At 36.3% G+C, this 20,951-nt stretch overlaps 1 protein-coding gene across 1 annotated transcript; it reads right to left on the reverse strand.

Moving 5' to 3' along the window:
- Positions 1-92: 92 nt before the first annotated feature.
- On the reverse strand, positions 93-20,162 carry LOC108673907 (putative neural-cadherin 2; the record flags this gene model as incomplete). The annotated part of the gene is made up of 11 exons (XM_047880596.1): positions 20,096-20,162; positions 16,271-16,390; positions 14,061-14,176; positions 13,404-13,577; positions 8,446-9,084; positions 7,546-7,723; positions 5,253-5,486; positions 4,340-4,503; positions 1,746-1,898; positions 1,014-1,190; positions 93-281 (listed from the first exon to the last, which is right to left on the reverse strand). Coding segments are annotated over exons 1-11 (2,193 nt in total), but the record flags the coding sequence as incomplete, so codon positions are not given.
- Positions 20,163-20,951: the final 789 nt, after the last annotated feature.

Consider the following 20,951-nt stretch of genomic DNA (forward strand, 5'->3'; position numbering starts at 1 on the left):
CACTTACAGTAACAGTAGCGGACGACTGGTGCGGCGGCACTCCGTGGTCAGTGGCATGAACCACTACATTACATTACAGTCTTACCACTTACAGTTACAGTAGCGGACGACTGTCGTGGCGGCACTCCGTGGTCAGTGGCATGAACCACTAGGCTGTGCTTGCTGATGGCCTCTCTGTCCACTATGCCGATGGTCCTGATCGTCCCTGTGTGGTCGATGCCGAAGTAAGTACTTGATCCTCTCCTACCAGCGAGGCTGTAGCGAACCAAGCCATTCCTGTTCTGTGTTCTCGACATAAAGCAGTTCTGCGTTGTATTCTTGTAGTTAATGCAGTCAGGAAAAAAATTTTTGACGTTAATGCTGAAATTTATTGCACCATTTTATTCACCCAGCTGAATATAAAGTGAATGAGTGAGCTGAATAAATCGTTTTGAATGTTTCTGTTCAAGGAAATCTTGTATGAAGGTTTTAATTGATCCGCGTCAAAAGTTACGCTAGAGCGAGTTGGACACTGTCGTTTCTACTATTTTAAATTATATTAGCATTTCACTTATTTAGCAAAACCGAGTATAAGCTAACACAACCAAATAAACATTAACACGTTGACTCTGAAGTGGTACATATGCGTACCACAAAATGTATTTCTCCAGGACGTAGTGGTACATAAAACAGGTTGCCTAAAATGGGCCAATTCCGAGAACAGAAAAGGCCAAAAATGGCCGAAAACCCTATATATACTAGTTTATTTGTAGGTTCCGCTATAAAAATTAAATTTATTTTCTTTTTGCAGTACTTAAAATTTAATTCGGAAGTACCCCTATCATAAATTTTAGCCGGCCAACGCAATTGTGAAAAATTAAATCACGGAATTTGTCCGAAAAAATGACCGTCTGGCAACCATGTTTAAAAACAGTACAATAAAATGAAATAATAGTACAAGATGAAGCAATCGGAGTCAAAGTGTTAAGCGATTCGCCTCTATAGAAGAACTCAAGCATCCCTCGTTTGCTCACTTCGTCCACATCGAAGGCAGGCACTTTTGCCACCACCGTTCCAAGTGGCGCGTCTTCGCTGACCCGCACGCTTTGCTGAACATTTTCGAATGATGGAGCGTTGTCGTTAACGTCTAATATGCGCACTATGACGGTCGCTTCGCCCACCCTGTACTTGTTCTCCCATGCATCCGTTCCCTAAGACATGCAAAAGAAGAAATTAAAGAACATTCGGAAGGTATACCTTGAACTTCGATCTTTATACCTTATTCATTTTCATCATCCAATAAACTTGGATAACCTAGAGTAAAAAGAGCAAATGTAATCGACCGCCAGAGTTGATTGCATGGTGTGAAGTCAAGAGGAAGCATGTAGGTTTGCATTGTTTAGCATCCCGTTCTTTCAGATATCATACATATACGACATGTTTCTTAATTTTATATTTCAAACATAATCTTTACATAATAGTACGTAAGAACTTGGTTGCGTTGCGCGTCAAATCTACATCAACGAGACGATGCTGTAGACAACTAAAAAATAAAATAAAACATCCGAAGCAATGAGAAATAAATCAGATTATTTGAATAAGTACGAATGATCCTCGTATAATCAAGTTACGGGGCTGAAATAGCGATTTTTGAAGAGAACAGAATGATTTAATTATCGTGTTTACATAACAACATTTCTATGATGCTGAGCTTCAGTAACTATCACATGGTCGATCCTATTTTATAATCTTAATAGCTTAATTACCTGATCAGTGACCTGAACTTGGAATCTCAAGCCGTCCTTTAGGTCAGGGTTTTCATAATCAAGAGGGACCAGACTCCTGAGCTCAGCACCATCACCAGCTATTCGCCCTTCTATTTTCACCATCTGCCAGCCTCTTCCACTATCAGGAGCTACCTGAAGGAAAATATGTAAAAAATGTTTAAAATTTTTGAAGAGACCATTGAAAGAAAGATGAAATGCACTTGCTTGTGTTATAAAGCTTGGAACATTGGTTGAAAGAAAGAATTCTGTTATTTTTCCCACAGTTTCAAGTCTGAAGGCAGACTCTGAAAATAGCAGGATTGAACATTGAAAAAAAATTTGATTCTCATCTCAACGCAGACAAAATGCCCAGCATGTTGCTTTAAAACTCTCTGAATAAAATAATGACATCAGTGGAGGACAGACATGGTTTCTCTATCCCATCATGTCAAACATAAAAAATAAGGTAAGTTTCGGTCCCATATCCTGCGACTAGAAAAATTAAGACAATTTATCCATCAGCCCTGAGCATTGACGCGAGGCCTTATTTGCTCGAGATATTCAGCTACATTTGAGACCTGTAGGAAAATGCACCGAAAATTTTCAGGCCGCAGAATTTGAAAATTGAAATTCAGAAATTAAAGAGATCTCGGTGTAATGATATTCACGGCGACGGTTGGGAATCGTGTTATTGTGTAGGCAAATGTTATACGGAAATTCAAACATATTTTTTGCCTTGGCGCATTGAGAACTGAGAACCATTGGAACGAGTTTTTTTAACATAGATGCAAATGTGGCATCATTGAACAGCCCTGGATCTACATAAAAGGTGGAGAAATGCGTCGAAGGAGGACGATGGGCGGGACATTTCCAAGTTTGTCAGCCCGCAACCGAGACTTGTTTGTCAAAGTAATGAACTAAATTATCGAATAAATGCTACATAAAATAGCATACCCTCCTTCAAGTTTTATTCCCGATAATATCATCACGTAGGAGAATATCCTGAGGCAATTATCTAAAAAAAATTAATGATTTATTTTTGTAATCACTCATCGAACTACTCGTACGGAAAATTTCTTATAAAATTAACGTATTCAAAATTTTTCTCATCGCCAAATCTTTTAACAAATTTTAAAATTTAAATTTCGTGGGAAACTTATCATTTCGAGACCGCATTAAAATATCGTCGCTTCATTAAATGTTGACAGAAAATTTTTCGTCCCCAAACTAAACCGAGTCAAATCACTTGTATGCGACAGATAACTCGTTTCTATAATTTAAAAATTGGAAACACATAAAAGTTACTCTTCCCTCAACTTAATTCGTGCAGTGAAATATTGTAGTTGAATGCAGAAATGAATACAAATTAATTACGTATATGGTGCCATCTAAACTGTATTTGACTACAAACTTTCTCCACGGCCACTACAGTCATTAAGGCCTGCAACGAATTGGAATCAATTAAAGCTAATTGATTCCAGCTGAGCCTACAGCCTCAGACATCGAGCCCCAAGTTTAGTTTGAACATTGCTCGACATAATTATTCATATAAGGTACATCCAATCTCATTGAGGAACTGATTAACTTCATTCATAATCAACGTTCTGTCACTGTTTATTAAATTGAACAATTCGGATGAGAAATATTTGAACGGCACAAATTCTGGTAGGATTGAACCAAATCCACGGAGATGACTCCTAAGATTCAAGTATCTCTGCATACAAAAGTTGCTTAACATGTTGACTTTGAAGTGGTACATATGCGTACCACGAAGTTTATTTCTCAAGGACGTTGTGATACATAGATTAGGGTTGCCAAATGGCCTAAAAATGGCCAAGTCCGAGAACAAAAACGACAAAAAAGGCCCATAACTCAATATATAGTGGTATATATGTAGGTTCCGGTGTAAAAATTCCATTTCATTTTTTGCAGTTTTTAAATTTTAATTAGGAAGAACCCCTATCATACATTTTAGCCGGCCAATGCAATTGAAAAAAAAAACTAAATATCCGGATTTGTCCGGAAAAAAAGACCGTCCGGCTATTCTGCTTCATAATAGTACAAAAATGAAATAATTGTTCAAGATGAAGCAACCGGAGTCAACGTATTAATGTTAATAATATTCTCAGTAAATTGTTGTACGGCTACACCGTAAATGAAGTTTACATTAGGCTGATATTTTTGTGGTCCAGATTTTTGTCCTCCTTAACCTCTGAAAACGGCAAAAGTGCTGGTCGAAGCAGGTGCAGAAAAAAACACTCAGATTGGTGTAAGCTTCAGCTGAAAGTTGTTGGTAATGTTAACATCCAAAAGAGTAACATAATTCTGAAAATATTCCTTAAATAATTTACGGAGATGAGAGTAATGGTAAAGCAAAGACTCAAGTTTGGACAATGAATTTTTACTAGTACTAGCTTATCGCAGAGGAACAACAGGCGAGTAATATGCAAATGACCCGTAATTATAAAGAAGAACAGCAACTACCATATCATATGAGCAGGTCTGTGTAGTCAACTTTTCTTCATGAAGTATAATAAGTTCAACAAGACAAAACAAAGATTTCTGATGAAATGACATGAAGCAACGTAAATTACCCTGTAGGCCAAACTGTTGCGGGTGTCGGGGTCCTTAACAGTGAGGGTAGCGAGAACCTGGTCGAGGGGCGCGCCCTCGGTAACCTCGACTGTCCACTCCGCTCGCCCCCACCGCGGAGGAACGTCGTTCTCATCCGCCACCAACACCAAAACTTCACAGGAGCCTGCAGTGGGCGAAAAATGGAGTCCCGTGAGTAGCAGTAGGAAAAGTTTGAAGTTACGAAAAACTTACGAATAATAGATACCAAATTTATTTTTGGTGGAGAAACAGAGGCAAAGATAAAGATTTTATGAGAATATTGTTCCAAAAAATCATCATACACTATTTTTAAATAAGGTAATATTTCTTTTATACTAAATAAGAAGATGCTCACAGTAAACGTCTGTCTTTAAAATAACTCTCAGGAATGATTGCTATATAAATATCCACAAACGGCCTTTTTTGCGGATTTTTCAAAATTCATGTAATAGAAAAAACTCTAAATTTCGCAATGCAGTTCATAAATAATTCAATGTGGAGCTCATATACAACGACAATGGTTAGGAATTGAATGCAATCTTCATGTTTAACTATGCATTATTCGAGTCAAAAATACATATTATTCTTATTGGTAACGAGTATGGACGTGGAAATAAATCTTAGCAAATTATTTATCAAAATATTTTCAATATTAGTCATGGAGTGAATGTTTTCATAAAAAATGCAAGTAAACACAGTTTATCATTTATAATTTATTATAGTGAAATTGGTCATGTTATGAAAATTATTCATATTGGGCACTGGAAATACTTTTTGAAAAGTAATCTGCAAGTGGCGTTTAAATTGTATTTCACCTTATCAGTGCGAAATTACTTTAAAATTAACATTCAATGTGCCGTGAGATGTATTTAGTTGAAGTAGACAATTGCTAACCTTGCAATCCACCTCCATCTGTAGCAGCAACAGTTAGGCTGTAATGACTCGCACGTTCTCTGTCCAGACAACACATGGCTGTGCTGATACTGCCTGTCGAAGCATTGACGGTGAAAATTGCCAGGCCAGTTTCTTCGTCCACAGCATTCTTTTGCAACGAGTAAATCAGCTTAGAATTGGACCCTTCGTTCTTGTCGTCGAAGTCTTCGGCTGTTATCGTGACTACAGGCGTGCCTGGTTTACGGCAGGAAGCAAACGAGGTCGGTTATGACGATGGCAAATTCCCAAGCGACGAGCTATGACGGAGTGCATTATGTTCAAAAAAAGGTAACCTTAAGGAAGAATCAAAGCACTTGTGTTTGCAGAGACTAAAATGCTCTATATGGAAAATGATGCCTCCGCATTCCTCAATTGCACGAAATTCTCTGAAAGGCGCCGAGAAGACGTTAAAGACCTCCATTAGAATAATGCACTGACGGTGCATCTTCAAGATGAAAGGTTCAGAGCTTTTGCAAACTGTCGATTGCTGCCGAACAAAGAAGCCTTAAGGGCTTCCCAGCTCATGAGAAAAATGCTGTCACATTGAAGTCAGCTTGATAAACTGTTACCATTGTCTTTAAAGGCACTGATCGCAAATTGTTCCTGTATTCATTATTATTATTATTATTATTGTTATTACTATTATTATTAATATTCTTATTACTATCAATACTATTATTATTAACGAGTATAACAATTTCAAAAATTTAAGACATTAGAGTTCAAAATAAAGTTTACTATTTCTGTTGACTAAAATAAGCACATAAATTAATTATGAAATCACCTCATTAATATGTCTAGTTACCAACAAAATTTGTGATGTATTTTATAAAACGTTCGTAATTGTAAACGAACGAGAAGTATTTTTCACCACCATTGAATTGGTATAAACGACGAGGCACAATTTATGAAAAGAATCAAGAAAAGCACCAATGAATTCCATTCGTACTATAATAAAACGAATAAAAAACTTTTAAAAACCACGTTTTCTTAACGGACAAAAAAGAAAAACATTTACTCTTACATAACATTTAAGTTATGTAAAATATTTTGTAACGTTATGTATGAGTAAATGTTTTTCTTTTTTGTCCGTTAAGAAAACGTGTTTTTTTTAAGTTTTTTTATTTGTTTTATTTCACTATTTTTAGTTTTGTAAAAACCAGAAAAACGGGGTTTTTGAAAATATTTTTTATATATATTTATTTTCTACTTTTTAGTTAGCAATTTTAGCAATTCAAATCAATTTCCACGGTTGGCAAGTGTGGATGTTCGAGAAAAACATCAATTCCAAACCGTGAATTTTTAGTGATTTTTTTATTTATTTTAATTTTTTTTAATTTCTTTTAATTATTATTTCTGATGATCAAATCTTATATTGTTAGGCAGCATAAGCATGCATGCAAAATTTCAACTTACTAGGATGTTTAGCAGTGCTTTAAATTAAGGTTTGAATTTTTGATGACAGACAGACACGAAACGAAGTCAAGATAAACAAAAAAAAACTTTTAATTTTAAAAACCACGTTTGTTTTCTTAACGGACAAAAAAGAAAAACATTTACTCCTACATAACATTTAATTTATGTAAAATGTTATGTAATGTTATGTAAGAGAAAATGTTTTTCTTTTTTGTCCGTTAAGAAAACGTAGTTTTTAAAAGTTTTTTATTTGTTTTATTTCACTATTTTTAGTTTTGTAAAAACCAGAAAAACGTGGTTTTTAAAAATATTTTTATATTTATTTATTTTCTACTTTTTAGTTAGCAATTTTAGCAATTCAAATCAATTTTCAGGGTTGGCAAGTGTGGATGTTCGAGAAAAACATCAATTCCAAACCGGGAATTTTTAGTGTTTTTTAAATTTTTTTTTCAATTTTTTTAATTATTATTTCTGATGATCAAATCTTGAATTGTTAGGCAGCATAAGCATGCATGCCAAATTTCAACTTACTAGGATGCTTAGAAGTGCTCTAAATTAAGGTTTGAATTTTTGATGACAGACACACACGAAACGAAGTCAAGAAAAACGTGGTAAAAATTATTTTTATCCTAAGTCCGTGAACAGATAGCAGCAGCAAATCCTGCATCAAATAACTCACCGCTAGAAAAGTTCTCAATAACCGCAGCCTCGACACGCGCAGTAAAGAACACGAGGCTCCTACAGCAAATAACTCACCGCTAGGAGAGTTCTCAATAACCGTAGCCTCGACAAGTGCAGTAAGGAACACGGAGCTCCTACAATACAGCAAATAACTCACCGCTAGGAGAGTTCTCAATAACCGTAGCCTCGACACGTGCAGTAAGGAACACGGGTGCGTTGTCGTTAATGTCTTTGAGGTTGACCACAACTTCGGTGTCGGCTTGCAGCTCCCCGTCTGACGCGGTCACCACTAAGCGCCACGTTGCACGCCCGTGAGGTGGGTCGCGATCTAGGGGCTGGTGAAGGTGACAATGTTATGGAGTTCAACTTTCCGGGGGTGATCGACAATTTTAGAACAATCGTTTGGCAATCCAGAAATAGTTTAAACAGGATCAAAATATTACACTTGTAGAATAATTCACCATGATAATATTATAAGAGGAAGGCAGCGGATTGACTAAAGTGAAAAAATAGTTCGAGAAGCCATTTAGCGCTCATATAGTATTAATCAGTGGCTGCTGAACCCGGCCCTGCATTAGACAGGTAAACCCTGATTGATATACATATGTTAAGTCTGTTACCACATTTTTTATATCAATTACTCTTATACTGTCTCATAAAATAAAATGTTCACGAATTTTGTCTTCAATATACGTGAACAATTTTCAAATTTGACGTAATGCATATTTAAAAGATCCGTTATAGGGCTGGATTTTTAAGCCCTTAAGAAGATCCGTTTGGTCCTTACGTGGCATGGAATTTCCATTTTAAATTTACTTAATCCCTCCCCGTTTTATAATATCTCATAGTTTCAATTATATATACACACACAATATTTCTACAAAGCATCATTATTTAAACACACAAGTATTCACAGATATTTTTTATTGATAATAGTGATCCTAATAAATATTTCATTATTCTCTAAACGCTGTCACTTCGATAAGCATGTAAATTAAATATCGAAAAGCGCCACAAAATATCATCGAAAGGCCAGCAAAGTTTAAACAATTCCCACCTGCATGACTTTTATGGTGCCTGTGACCGGATCAATTGTGAAGGCAGCTTCTTTTCTCTTCTCCGATGAATGAGCGTAATGAAAATGTTCATTTTCCGAAAGTAAATCTGGATCTAAAGAAGAAAAGTTATGATTGCCTTCACTTGGGACTGTGTTATGTAATGTTTTAGAAAGGCCTTCTACAACTCTATTAGAATTGTGTAAGCCTGATTCTGGGATATTATCAGTAGAAAACCGGACCTTTCCAGCTATATTCGTTCTGTTTATTGCACTTGAGTCGCTATTTACAGTCAGTTTATCGCTATGTAGATCTATTTGATTACTCGCTATGGATGCATTAGCGCCATTCACTGCTACACCTCCTGGATCTAGGAGAGGTGGCGACCGGTAATGTCCTTCGTTCTCCATAAACAAAGTCGCAACTCTGCGCTCGGTATTCGGTTTATGCTGTCCGGCTCGATCACGGTGCGTTTTTCCTCGTCGCTTGGGGCCATATTCGATCGAGGAGAATGCAGCTGAGATCTTCATGCCTGGGAAATGATCGGAGCTTGGGAGGTTATCAGAAGCTGCGGTGCCGTCCCCAGAAATAGAATACCGCAGCACTCCCCACTCTCCCTTGTCTCCATCAGTAGCTGTAACCTGCCCTCGAAAAAGTCTGTACGTTGTTTTCACGATCAAGTGTGAATATCGATGACAGAAAGCCTTAACTACGACAAAAAACAACAATTATAATATCTTAGAAATTAATTAAACTAAAAACTTGAAAGCAGAGAAAACTCCACATAAATTCATAGTATCTTTAAAGAAAAGTTTCGGAGTCCAGCTCCATCGTCAGTTCGAAAATTCTAGAACACAGATAAATCAGTGATTAGTACAGTCAAGGGTTATTCTAGGGTCGCAGAACATAGGGGCAGGAGTTGTAGAACTGGTAACTTACTGTCGTGCCCCTCTCATTCGGCTGTGCGGGTTCACGCCTAGCAGTGCGATGTTCCAGTTTCTGACGGTGACTTCAAAGTTTTAGCTTCCAGTTCCGGTGTTTCTGATTTGCGCATTCTAGAATCATTGTATATTTTTAAACAGAGGCCTAGTTTGAATTTAGCTTTTAGCTCTTACCCGCTTGAAATTGTAAATAGGTAGGTTTTGCAGCTTAGGTTTTTTCGTTGTATTCTTGACTGTACTAATCACTGATTTATCTGTGTTCTAGAATTTTCGAACTAACGATGGAGCTGGACTCCGAAACGTTTTCTCTAAAGATACTATGAATTTTTGTGGAGTTTTCTTTGCTATTAAGTTTTTAGTGAATTTGCGATTCAAGCAAACGAGTGATATTATTACTTATATACTTTCAAAATACGGTGAAGATGGCTGCCACTGTGTAAGAAAATACCATGATCTCCTCCGTAAGTCAGCAAAGACAGTGTTGGACATTGATTTTCTGGTGAAATGCAAGGTATATGGTGTTTTTCCCAAATTCCTGAGATTTAAACTGTACAAAAGATGTCTACATACTTCAGCTTTCTATAAATCATGGCAAAACAAACTTCTCATCAAGGAATTATCCTCCAAGAGGAATACTCTGAAGATTTTAACCGGTTCGGTCGCCGAGAGTGAAGCAAGAGTTGGTCGTTCGTTTTCCACCCTCGACTTTTTTGCAGTGCGCCGGCATGTCAGGCAGTTTACGGAAGCTTTCAAAAAAGTAACTGGTCAGACTCCTCAAAAGAAACTTCACAACCTCGGAATCCACAACGAAAATCGTCCTGTCAACCCAGATAAGGTCGTTTTTAACTATAGTTCATTCAGCCTGGAACCCCGCGCCAAATTTTTGTTAGATTTTGGCCTTGATTTTTGTCTGCCCATTTTTAAGTTAGACTATTATAAATTTTTTTAGCCTTTGAAAGACTCGCTTTGAGCATAAAGAATGTTTCAATCCCCAACCGACCTGAATTTCTTGGGGAGCTGCAAAGCTTAGCCTACCGTCATTTTTATGGATTCATGTCATATAGAATTTTTTCTTCTTTATTCAAACCCCGTGACACTCTTTTATTGAAAGATTTGGCCAAAAATAGAGACCTGATCATTTGTAGACCTGGTAAAGGTAGGGGGGTTGTATTGGTCGATCGTAGCCGGTACAGCAGTAGCCTTATTGAACTTATAACCGATCCTTCTAAATTCGTTGAAATTACAGACTCAATTTCTAAAACAATTTTGAAAATTGAAAACAAAATTAATAACTTCTTGCGAAAACTTAAAGATTCTTCTGCCTTTTCACCGGAAACTTATTCTAAACTTTATACATCTGGTTCATGTCCTGGTATTTTATATGGTTTGCCCAAAATTCATAAGTCCGATTTTGCCACTAAGTTTCAATTCCGGCCAATTTTTGCCGCTTACAATACGCCTAGTTTTAAACTTGCTAAGTTTTTGGTACCTGTTTTGAACTGTCTCACGACTAATAAGTATACTGTAGACAATTCTTATACGTTTTTGGACCGCTTAAAGGATTTTACAAACGTCCAGGACCTAACTATGGCCTCTTTTGATGTGGAAAATTTATTTACTAATGTGCCAATTCATGAAACCATAGATATATGCCTGAATTCTTTGTTTAAGGATGTAAATGACCTCGTTATAGGTTTGAAACGTAATTTTTTAAAATCTCTTTTGGAATTATCTGTTATAAACTCTTTTTTCATACTTGCTAACAAGTTTTACCGACAGATTGACGGTTTGGGCATGGGTCTTCCGCTCGGCCCAACCTTTGCAAATATTTTTATGTGTTTTCACGGAGTTTCCTGGCTGTCCAATTGCCCTCTTGATTTTAAGCCAATATTCTACAACAGACACGTTGATGACACTTTTTTACTTTTTAAGCATCCTTCTCACGTTAAACTCTTTTTCGATTACCTAAATTCGCAACATAAATCCAACAAATTTACTACGGAACTGGAATCTAACAATAGCCTGTCCTTCCTCGATTGCAATATTACTAAATCTAATGGCCGTTTTCAAACTTCTGTATTCCGAAAATCGACTTTCACAGGACTCAGAACCAGAATATCCTAATGCCCCCTACATTTTAATATCAATACCAATAAACTAAAGCATCCTACATCTCACGATGTCTACCCTTAAAAACATGCGCTTCCCTTAAGCAACGTCAACATTGACAGCGTCAAACTGCGTGTGACAGGGACATAATCTCATTTTAAAGGGTCGCAGAACATAGGGGCAGGAGTTGTAGAACTGGTAACTTACTGTCGCGCCCCCTTCATTCGGCTGTGCGGGTTCACGCCGAGCAGTGCGATGTTCCAGTTTCTGACAGTGACTTCAAAGTTTCAGCTTCCAGTTCCGGTGTTTCTGATTTGTGCATTCTAGAATCATTGTATATTTTTAAACAGAGGCCTAGTTTGAATTTAGCTTTTAGCTCTTACCCGCTTGAAATTGTAAATAGGTAGGTTTTGCAGCTTAGGTTTTTTCGTTGTATTCTTGACTGTACTAATCACTGATTTATCTGTGTTCTAGAATTTTCGAACTGACGATGGAGCTGGACTCCGAAACGTTTTCTTTAAAGATACTATGAATTTTTGTGGAGTTTTCTTTGCTTTCAAGTTTTAGTGAATTTGCGATTCAAGCAAACGAGTGATATTATCTTGGAAATTTAAATGGGGAGAAAATATTGATGAACGCCAATACGATTTCACAGGATACAATGACAAAACTCCTCTTTTAGCATACAAAATTATCCCTCGAGACCCAAGCTTACTTATAACATCAGTATCAATAAATAAATAAATAAATAAATTGAAATAAAGCTACAAAAAATACTACAAAGCTGCTCAATATTTTCAATATTCAAATAAAAATATAAACGGTTTTGAGGTCAGCGTCATCACTTGTTCAGTCAGTGACTTGGTCTTCCAATCGCATCCAGAGAAGTCATGCGGCCGAACTTACAAGGCTTGCAAAAGTACACGTAGCGGCCTACGCACTCGTAGCGGCTTATGCACATGTAGCGGCCTACGCACACGTAGCAGCCTACGCACTCGTAGCGGCTTATGCACATGTAGCGGCCTACGCACTCGTAGCGGCCTACACACACGTAGCGGCCTACACAACCGTAGCAGCCTACGCACACGTAGCGGCCTACGCACACGTAGCAGCCTACACACACGTAGCGGCCTACGCACACGTAGCGGCCTACGCATACGTAGCGGCCTACGCACACGTAGCGGCCTACGCACACGTAGCGGCCTACGCATACGTAGCAGCCCACGCACACGTAGCGGCCTATGCACACGTAGCGACTAATTTTTCGTCTGTGATTGATGAGTTTGGCTTGAAAAGCTATCAGTGATTGGCCGATAGAGCCAAAAAATCTTGACTATTTATGACTCTGTGGCCACAGTCCGAGGTACATTTTGCGTATTTTATTAGCCTTTAAATTCCGGGTTAAACCACTGGGACCAGTTCGACCAGTAGTATAGAATATGTCAATCATTTTATTAAAATGCAAAAATTCCTCAATTTCAGGCCACATATCAATTTTTACGACACTTCACTTTAACTTCACTTCTTGTTTGTCTGTTACAATTTTCATAATCGATATTGAACACATTTATACCTGTCCAATCGATCTGAAATTTTGCACACTTGCGTAAAGTCGGAGACAATGCATGAATCAACTGACAGAATGAATAATTTTGAACATTTAATTTTTTTATTATTTGAAAAACTAAAAATTATTTTTTTAATATACGAAAATAAAATTAGAAATTCATTGTACATGTGCTACATCGGAGACACTGGATTCTTTAGAAGTGTTTTCCTCTAAAAGTAATTTTTAAACGCATATTTTTTAACTGAATTGAGATCTGATAATTGAATGAAAATGTTCAACTGAATTCATAATCTAATAATTGTGATTATTTGAAGTGAAAAAATTTACAATCTAAACTGACCGTAAATACCGGCCTGGGCAAGTTGTGGTTATCTTCTTCAGTTATTTGCGCCTCATGTCGCTGGACGGCGAAGACTGGCGAGTGATCGTTGGCGTCGAGCACCTCGACTGTCACGTGAGCTTCGTTGCTGCCGATCCTGCCATCCTTGCTCGTTGCTATCACCGTCAGGTTGTGCTGAGGAAAAGGAACGCCCGCATATTCTAAACAGTTTTGGAAAAAATTTCAACTGAAATTTATGCATTTATAGAATTACTTCATTGGCTGAATATAATATTTTCTGTATTATCCGGATTATTATTTATGTTAGCGCAAAGGTATGATATTCAGCATTGCCAGCGCCCGTAAACAGTGTTGAATCTATTCATGTTGGATCATATTCATATATTTCCGCAGAAACGTTATCGCAAAAATACAATGTTTACCAAATAATCCATACAAAAATAGTATGTCCTACCAAATACCAATGCTATCCATCAGCCCCTCCGTATTCATATATAACCACCTCAACTTTCGGCTATCATCCACTTTGTTCAGAAATGATCTCCATACAAGTCTCAGCGTAATTTCTTCATCCAATTGACTTGCAGCAACCTTCGCGTCGTAGCTGCTGCCCTCAACCAGCCCTCTCATGGCACGGCACTCGAGTCTCTCCCTCACCTGAGTTTGGTACTCGAAGTCGAGGGGACCAAGCAACTGTAGGGCGCCTGACTGAGCGTCCACTCGAAAAAGAGGGGAAGCGCTTTCGCTCGCAAGCTTGTAGAGCACGGCCGCCTCTGCCGGGAGAAATTCCAAGATTCTCGTGATTATGCCTAACTATATTGATTTGATAAGAAAAGTCTGCGCAACTGCCCGTCGCAGGTAGAAAACGTTAAGAAAAGTTGACAAATGATTGCTGTAGGGGAGAATAAGCCATACTTGGCGAAACATGAGCAATGAATTTCATTACTGTTTCCTCTTACAAAGTCTCGCATAGATTGACTGGTTTCTCAGGGTTGAATAATTTGACCCGAGTTGTGGTTGATGCCAACGATTTCTGTCACGTACGAAATGTTCATTAAGGATATATATTGAGAACTAATCCAAGCATATAAAGTTTTTACATGATAATTATACAAAGTGTATGGCAAGTATTGCAGCTACGGGTTGAGTGGATACAATTCACTAAATTACTGAGGCAAAGCTCGGCATACGCGACTGGTACTGTATCTCATCGTAAAGTGCTACCTCGCCCAGCTGAAATGCCAGGGAAAGTAACTTAAATTTTACATTGCGAGCACAGGCGAAAAACCTTAACAACTTTTGCAAATAAATCTAACGAAGTGGTAACAACGGCAAATTAAATTTCTAAAGTTTCCATCATCGGCTTGAGGGAAAAAATAAAGTAACCCCTAAGATACAAAAAAGAATAAAAGTAATAATCAAAAGCCAAAAATAGTGAACGATTTAACGTACCTGGAATATTGACTGGAATATGTAAAAAATTTACCGTTAACCTTTCTAAAAGCCAAAGTTTGTAAACACAGAGAACGGAAATTTGAAATAATATCATAAGCAGTAATTACTTGTTAGGGTCAAATCAATTTTTAATTACAAATGAGCCCAATTAACAGATTGAATTTCTAAACACAGTAAGGAATCATTTTTTCTGTACTTGAACTTGCTTCAGATCTGATAAGAAAATAATTTGATTATTACTGGAAATTGAAACAGCAATACCATTTACGATCATATTTATATCATTGTAATGTTTGTTTAATTTCGTCATGAATCTACCTGCTTGCCTCGTTTGTCTTCAAGAAATTGCGGGAAACCATTAAGAAGAGTTAAGCTTTCGTTTTTTCACGGCTCAAAGTTAGCCGTGCGAACATATTCATTCCATGAATAATATCACCAAAATTCATTGATGCATTGATAATATTATGGTCGCATCTACTCTTTCTCATAATGAACTCTTCACGAGAATTAACCTTCATTGATGATTTATATGAGTAAAGCATTTAATGCAAAGCAGATTGTTTACGGTGCATAAATTTGTTCAAGATTATTTCTAAATCTTGAAGGCCTATTGAGCATATTTATCGTGATGCAAAATTACATTATGTTATAAAGATGATTACACTGGTGCCTTTAGAGAAGTCTACCGCGGCGCTGAACAACATTCCCAAGGCAATCACTGAGGGTTAATGTAATTTTATTTCGAAAAGCTTTCAGTAAGTACGAAGTTTAAACTTGCGTGAAAAATATGCAGGAAAGAAAATTCGATCTATATATTGACAAAACTTTTCGCAGGTATCTAAAATGCTAATAGCTTAAAGGTTATTGTTGAGACTGCTTAAGAATTAAGCTGTTAAACATAATAATAAAAAAAAAACTAAATTTAAAAACTTTAAACACCTTCTATTTACCGTAATTTGGATTTGAGTAAATAACATCTAGAGACGTGGGTCTTTAACTCATAAATTACAAGAGGCTGGCACTTCTTTTAATAAATATGTACAGAACATTTCAAATGTAAAATAAAATATTTAACTGGAGTCAGACAAAAACAGATTTCTTCACGTTTCATAGTTCTAAAGATAACCATGCGTTGAAATATCAAAATTGTAATTAGACGATCAGCATGCGACAATTTCGCGCAAATACTACAGATATATTTTGCCGAGTTAATCACGATTATAGCCGCATAAATGAAAGGATACATTTTCATCTAACACCGAACGTTCAATTGTTTATTGAGATCCAGAATCAAGAAAACAGCAACCTAATGATAGTTTCTAAAAACAGTACCAATAAAATATTATCCGGGATTATAGACTAGGAACAAAAATTACTTCGTAGGGTAAAACTACGCACAAAAATATATGTACCCTCATGGGGAGAAACTGCCTGTAGTAGAAGTATGGTGCCCGGGGCGGCCGCCTCAGAGACCTGGACTACGTAATTCTTCTGGCTGAACTGAACCGACTGGCCGCTCATGAGCTGCGTCACTGCAACACAAGGTTAGTCTGCAGGTTGCGTTCAAATTTGCATTGAGATTTACTTATTTGGAGCTTTGTACTGTGAATAGCATGCGAATAGTGAATGATAGCTGGCGCAGATTATTATTCACTTTCACTGAGAATTCCCCTTTAGTCATTCACAAACATCAATTCACTGCTATTTTCCTTTATAAAACTCAGCTAAATTGTTCTCAAATAATGAATGTAAATCGTCAAAAATATGAGTCAACGCACAAATGGTAAGACAAGGGCAATAAATAGATTTAAATTAATTCTTAAGCAACCATGGTTGACGTTGTATAATTTACTAAGCAACGAGTGCTCAAATTTCTTAAAACTTTAATTTGAAGGCCAAAAACCCGAATTAATGGCAAAGATTTCAATACTAGTTATACAATATCTTACTACCCATTATTGTAATCTAATTATTGTACTGACATCAACCTGTCATGAAATCATTACTACGTTCAGCATCACTGCTTGCTTGAGAACAACATTTAAACTTTCCGAATAAGTCGATGTATTGACCTTAATAACGAATTCAAAAACTCATTTTCTGGCGTAATTCATTTTCTGTCGTTTATCTCTAAAGCCATAAAAAGTTTTATATGTTTTTCTACACTCAGTTAGAAGGAAACTTAATCGAAAATTCTCCACAAAACGGTCGCTTATAACAGTCAGCACCGGCGCAAAAAATGAAGCAGCATGTTTGCCTCTGCAAATGGATCACTTGTTTTTATTTTAGGCAGCCAACAATCAATCATAAGAGAACGATCGTATGCATGTAGATTGCTGCTGATAAAATACGAAATACTTTTATTCTGTGGATTATGTATACGAGTGTTCAGCTATCAGATAACTCAATGTAGTAAAACATAAAAAAAATATTTAGAAACGCATTGAAGAAATAAAGAACTTGTAGCTGCATTGACTTTAGAAATAATAATGTATAAAGAGAGCTAATACGAAGTAAAAATTAATGGTTGATCGTTAAGTACCAACGCTTCCCAAGAAGTTTTGAATAAAAAATACGCAGGAAAATATGGAATTGGTTTACGTGAACTTATTAAAAATCTCAAGTCGCAATTGTGGGAGTTAACAATTATTTTTACATAGATTTTTCCTTAAAAAAATGATCGCATCGAGAAAAACATAATTCGTAAGCAGTCACCAAATTGTGACGCAGAAAATTTAGCACAGCGGCGACATTAATTCGAGTCCAATTAGATTCCAGGTAATTCACACTTTCATCAATTATAGCAGATGCGTATATGAGATGTATACATAATGTAAATAAAATATATAAAAATTGTGATCGTTAACTAAAAGTCACAACACTCCGCCATGACTAACTTGAAGGATCTTCATCAGTAACTCGCTATGTCGAGCTACTCTTTTTTTCTAAAGTTTGTATGTTTGTTAAGGTGTTAGATGAAGAAACTTGCCGCTACACACACTAGCTGTTATTCATGAACGTATCAGCAATAACCACATTGTATGGGTGTGACCGGGATCTGTAATTTCGAGATGTGGAACGAGACTTTTCAAATCGTTCATAACGCGGCATTGAAATAAGAAATGCCAAATCTTTACCGTCTTTTATTTCATAATCATATAGTGAAAATTTTGATACTCGAATATCCTTCAGTCCTCTGAAATAAAGTTTGATGATTATAAGATTTTGATTTTTTGTTGGATATCATCATCCTCTTAATTATTATCAGAACATGATTATTAACATAACATAATTATTAACATAAGAATTCAGATTTTTATGTATTCCAAAATATTATTTTAAATTATTAGGCCATGCAGCTGTTTTTTGCGAATTTTCATTGACAGTTTTTTTTTATAACATTATCGCCTTCATTTCAGATTATTTTTCGTATGTACGTTCCTGGCTAAACATTGCTTTCCGAGAAACATATCAGGTGACAATACCGCTTTGATTTCTGTCTTTGATTAATATTATTATATGCATGTTGATAATTATTTACACACCAAACAACGTTATTATTCAAAACCAATCATATTATTTCAAAAATGATGAAATTATTTCGAACTTGCTTCAGTATGGCGTGGAACTAGCAACAAGCGTTAAGTTGGCAATTTAATCTTCTTTCAAGCTGCCAAGTTCAAAAAGGGCAAGTATTCTATTAAATTCGTAAGAAAACACTCATGAATTCAACAAAATTTTGCATCAAATTTCCATGAGTTACCCCGAATTATAAGTTCCTGGATGTAGTTACTGACGCGAAAAGTTTCGGTGCTGAGAGCGGGTACGAAATGGTCTAGTAAAGGAGATGATGGTTCGATCAACGGTGAGATATTTGTGATATGCAACCGTAATATAGAATGGTTTAATTAGAATAATGCGCAAGTTTAAAAATATAATTATTGGTGAGAATAATTGTGAGAGGAACTTTCTAAATATGGTAATTTATTTCAATAAGTGAATTTGTTAAAACTTGAAGATTGATACAAAATTTTAAATAATGAGAACCACCTGAATAAATCCTGAATGGTTAACAATTAATTCCCCTTTATTTCAATTTCATAAAAATGATTTGCAGGCTACGCGGGAAAAATTTATCTGCAGGTGCAAGCCATCGTTCTGAATCCAGTTAATAATTTTTAAACAAAAGCACCGTAATTTTATGAATGAACTGTTCAAAACTCATGTCATGTTTGCATGAAACTCTCATTCAAGTCCTGTAGGGGAATTTGGGGAAAATTTGACCCTCTTTCGTGATTGCAACTGTACTTGAATGCTCAAAATATAGTACTCGTTAAATTTTTTTAATTAAGTCTCCTCTTAATTTTTCTACGTCACGAAGACGGCGAATTTGTCTTGAAGACGCGGCTTCATTGCTCAAAGACGCTAAGGTACGATCGTGAATCCATGGATCGCGATTTATAGTCTATATTTAGGGATCATAAACAAATTTTCACAGATTTTTCTCTTGACTGCAAAGTGATCAGAAATCTATAATTGTAAATGGCTCATTCTATCATTGTAAATAAGTAAATCATTAGAAAAGGTAATATCATGACACGATAAGTATCGTGAATACCTGCCTGTCTCTATACATTAGTGTGGTTAGGCAGAAGCTGTTTTTAGCGCATTATCTCATTTATGAAAAAAGGCGTTATTGTGCTCGCCATGTCCGTCCGTCCGTCTGTCCGTCCGTGACTTCACGTTTTCGTCGACGAGAAAATGCGCTCTCTGTCACTCACTGCAGTGAGTACTGAGTTATATTTTTTAATATAAGTTCAATTGAAGACCAGACAGTTTATTTTATTGACGATTTTCTTATTACTTTTCTCTATTTGGCTAATCAGGCTACTTGTTGGATTAGAAAGTTCAAAAATAAGGTTTCCGAGAGATATTTTATTAGAATTTGCGACGTTTCGAGTGTGCATTATTCATAATCAAGTAAGTGAAGAGTTATTTGCAACGCTTAAAATTATAATTTGGGAATGACATAAGTACGTACAGAAGGGTATCTCAGGTACGGTATCTCTCTATACGCGCACCGTTCTTCAAACAAAATAAGCCTCAAGAGAGAAACACATGAATGTTGACTAATACTATGAGATTAATGCGTACAAAAGGAAATGAACAACTCATTAAATATACATAAGGTGATGAAAATCAACTCATGACAATAACAATCAAACTATCAGACTCACCAATCCAGGTGCTGTTTGTTATTATCTTGAATATTGTCGCGGGGTCCATCGCTAATTATATTTTATTTAAACTGCTCAAACACTCACATTTATTCATGAATTATGCAATAAAATATTTATTTAGCTCAAGTTAAACGGAAATCACTGCTTCGTGCTCGTGGACGAAACACTTGTAATTTTTCGTTTGATTTGTCATTTCAAATTATAAAGGTTCAGATTTTTTCAAACACCATACACTGCAAGACCGCATTGAACAAATTCATGAGACTATGACAATTTTTATTCTAATTCTAATGGCAGCTCATGAGCCTATCAGAATTCAATAAATAATATCTGGGAATAATTTCGGTCTTACTGCAATCCGCCATTTAAATAAACACCAAATTGCACTGAGCTTCACGAAATCCGATCATCCGAAAAAAGCTGCTTACATCAAAATGTTTATTCGAAATTCTGAATCATTCGCGAGCTCCGTAACAGGCTTGTTGTCGACTTTGGATCGTAGAGTTTATGTTTGCTCATGAGATTCGAAATCGATTGTGGAAATTGTAGAAAGTAAAGTTTTTAAATAAATGCGAAGTTGCAGATTATGTTTCGGGATGACCATTCTTTTACGTCAATTATTGAGCGAAAAATTGATCGAATATTGACAGATTTAGGTACGAGTGTTTTTATCAATAGTAATATCTGACCTAATACTGCATGACAATCAACAATGAAAAAAAAGCATTCATGCAATCGCGTCCCGGTTTATCGCACTCTCATCTCTGTTAATATCAACTGCTTCATGAGATCATTTGGCACAACAAAAATGTGGATGAAAATTTCAGTGAATCTCTAATCATGAAGGGCTAAA

Source organism: Hyalella azteca, unplaced genomic scaffold, assembly GCF_000764305.2.
Source record: "Hyalella azteca isolate HAZT.00-mixed unplaced genomic scaffold, Hazt_2.0.2 contig5644, whole genome shotgun sequence".
NCBI lineage: Eukaryota > Metazoa > Arthropoda > Malacostraca > Amphipoda > Hyalellidae > Hyalella > Hyalella azteca.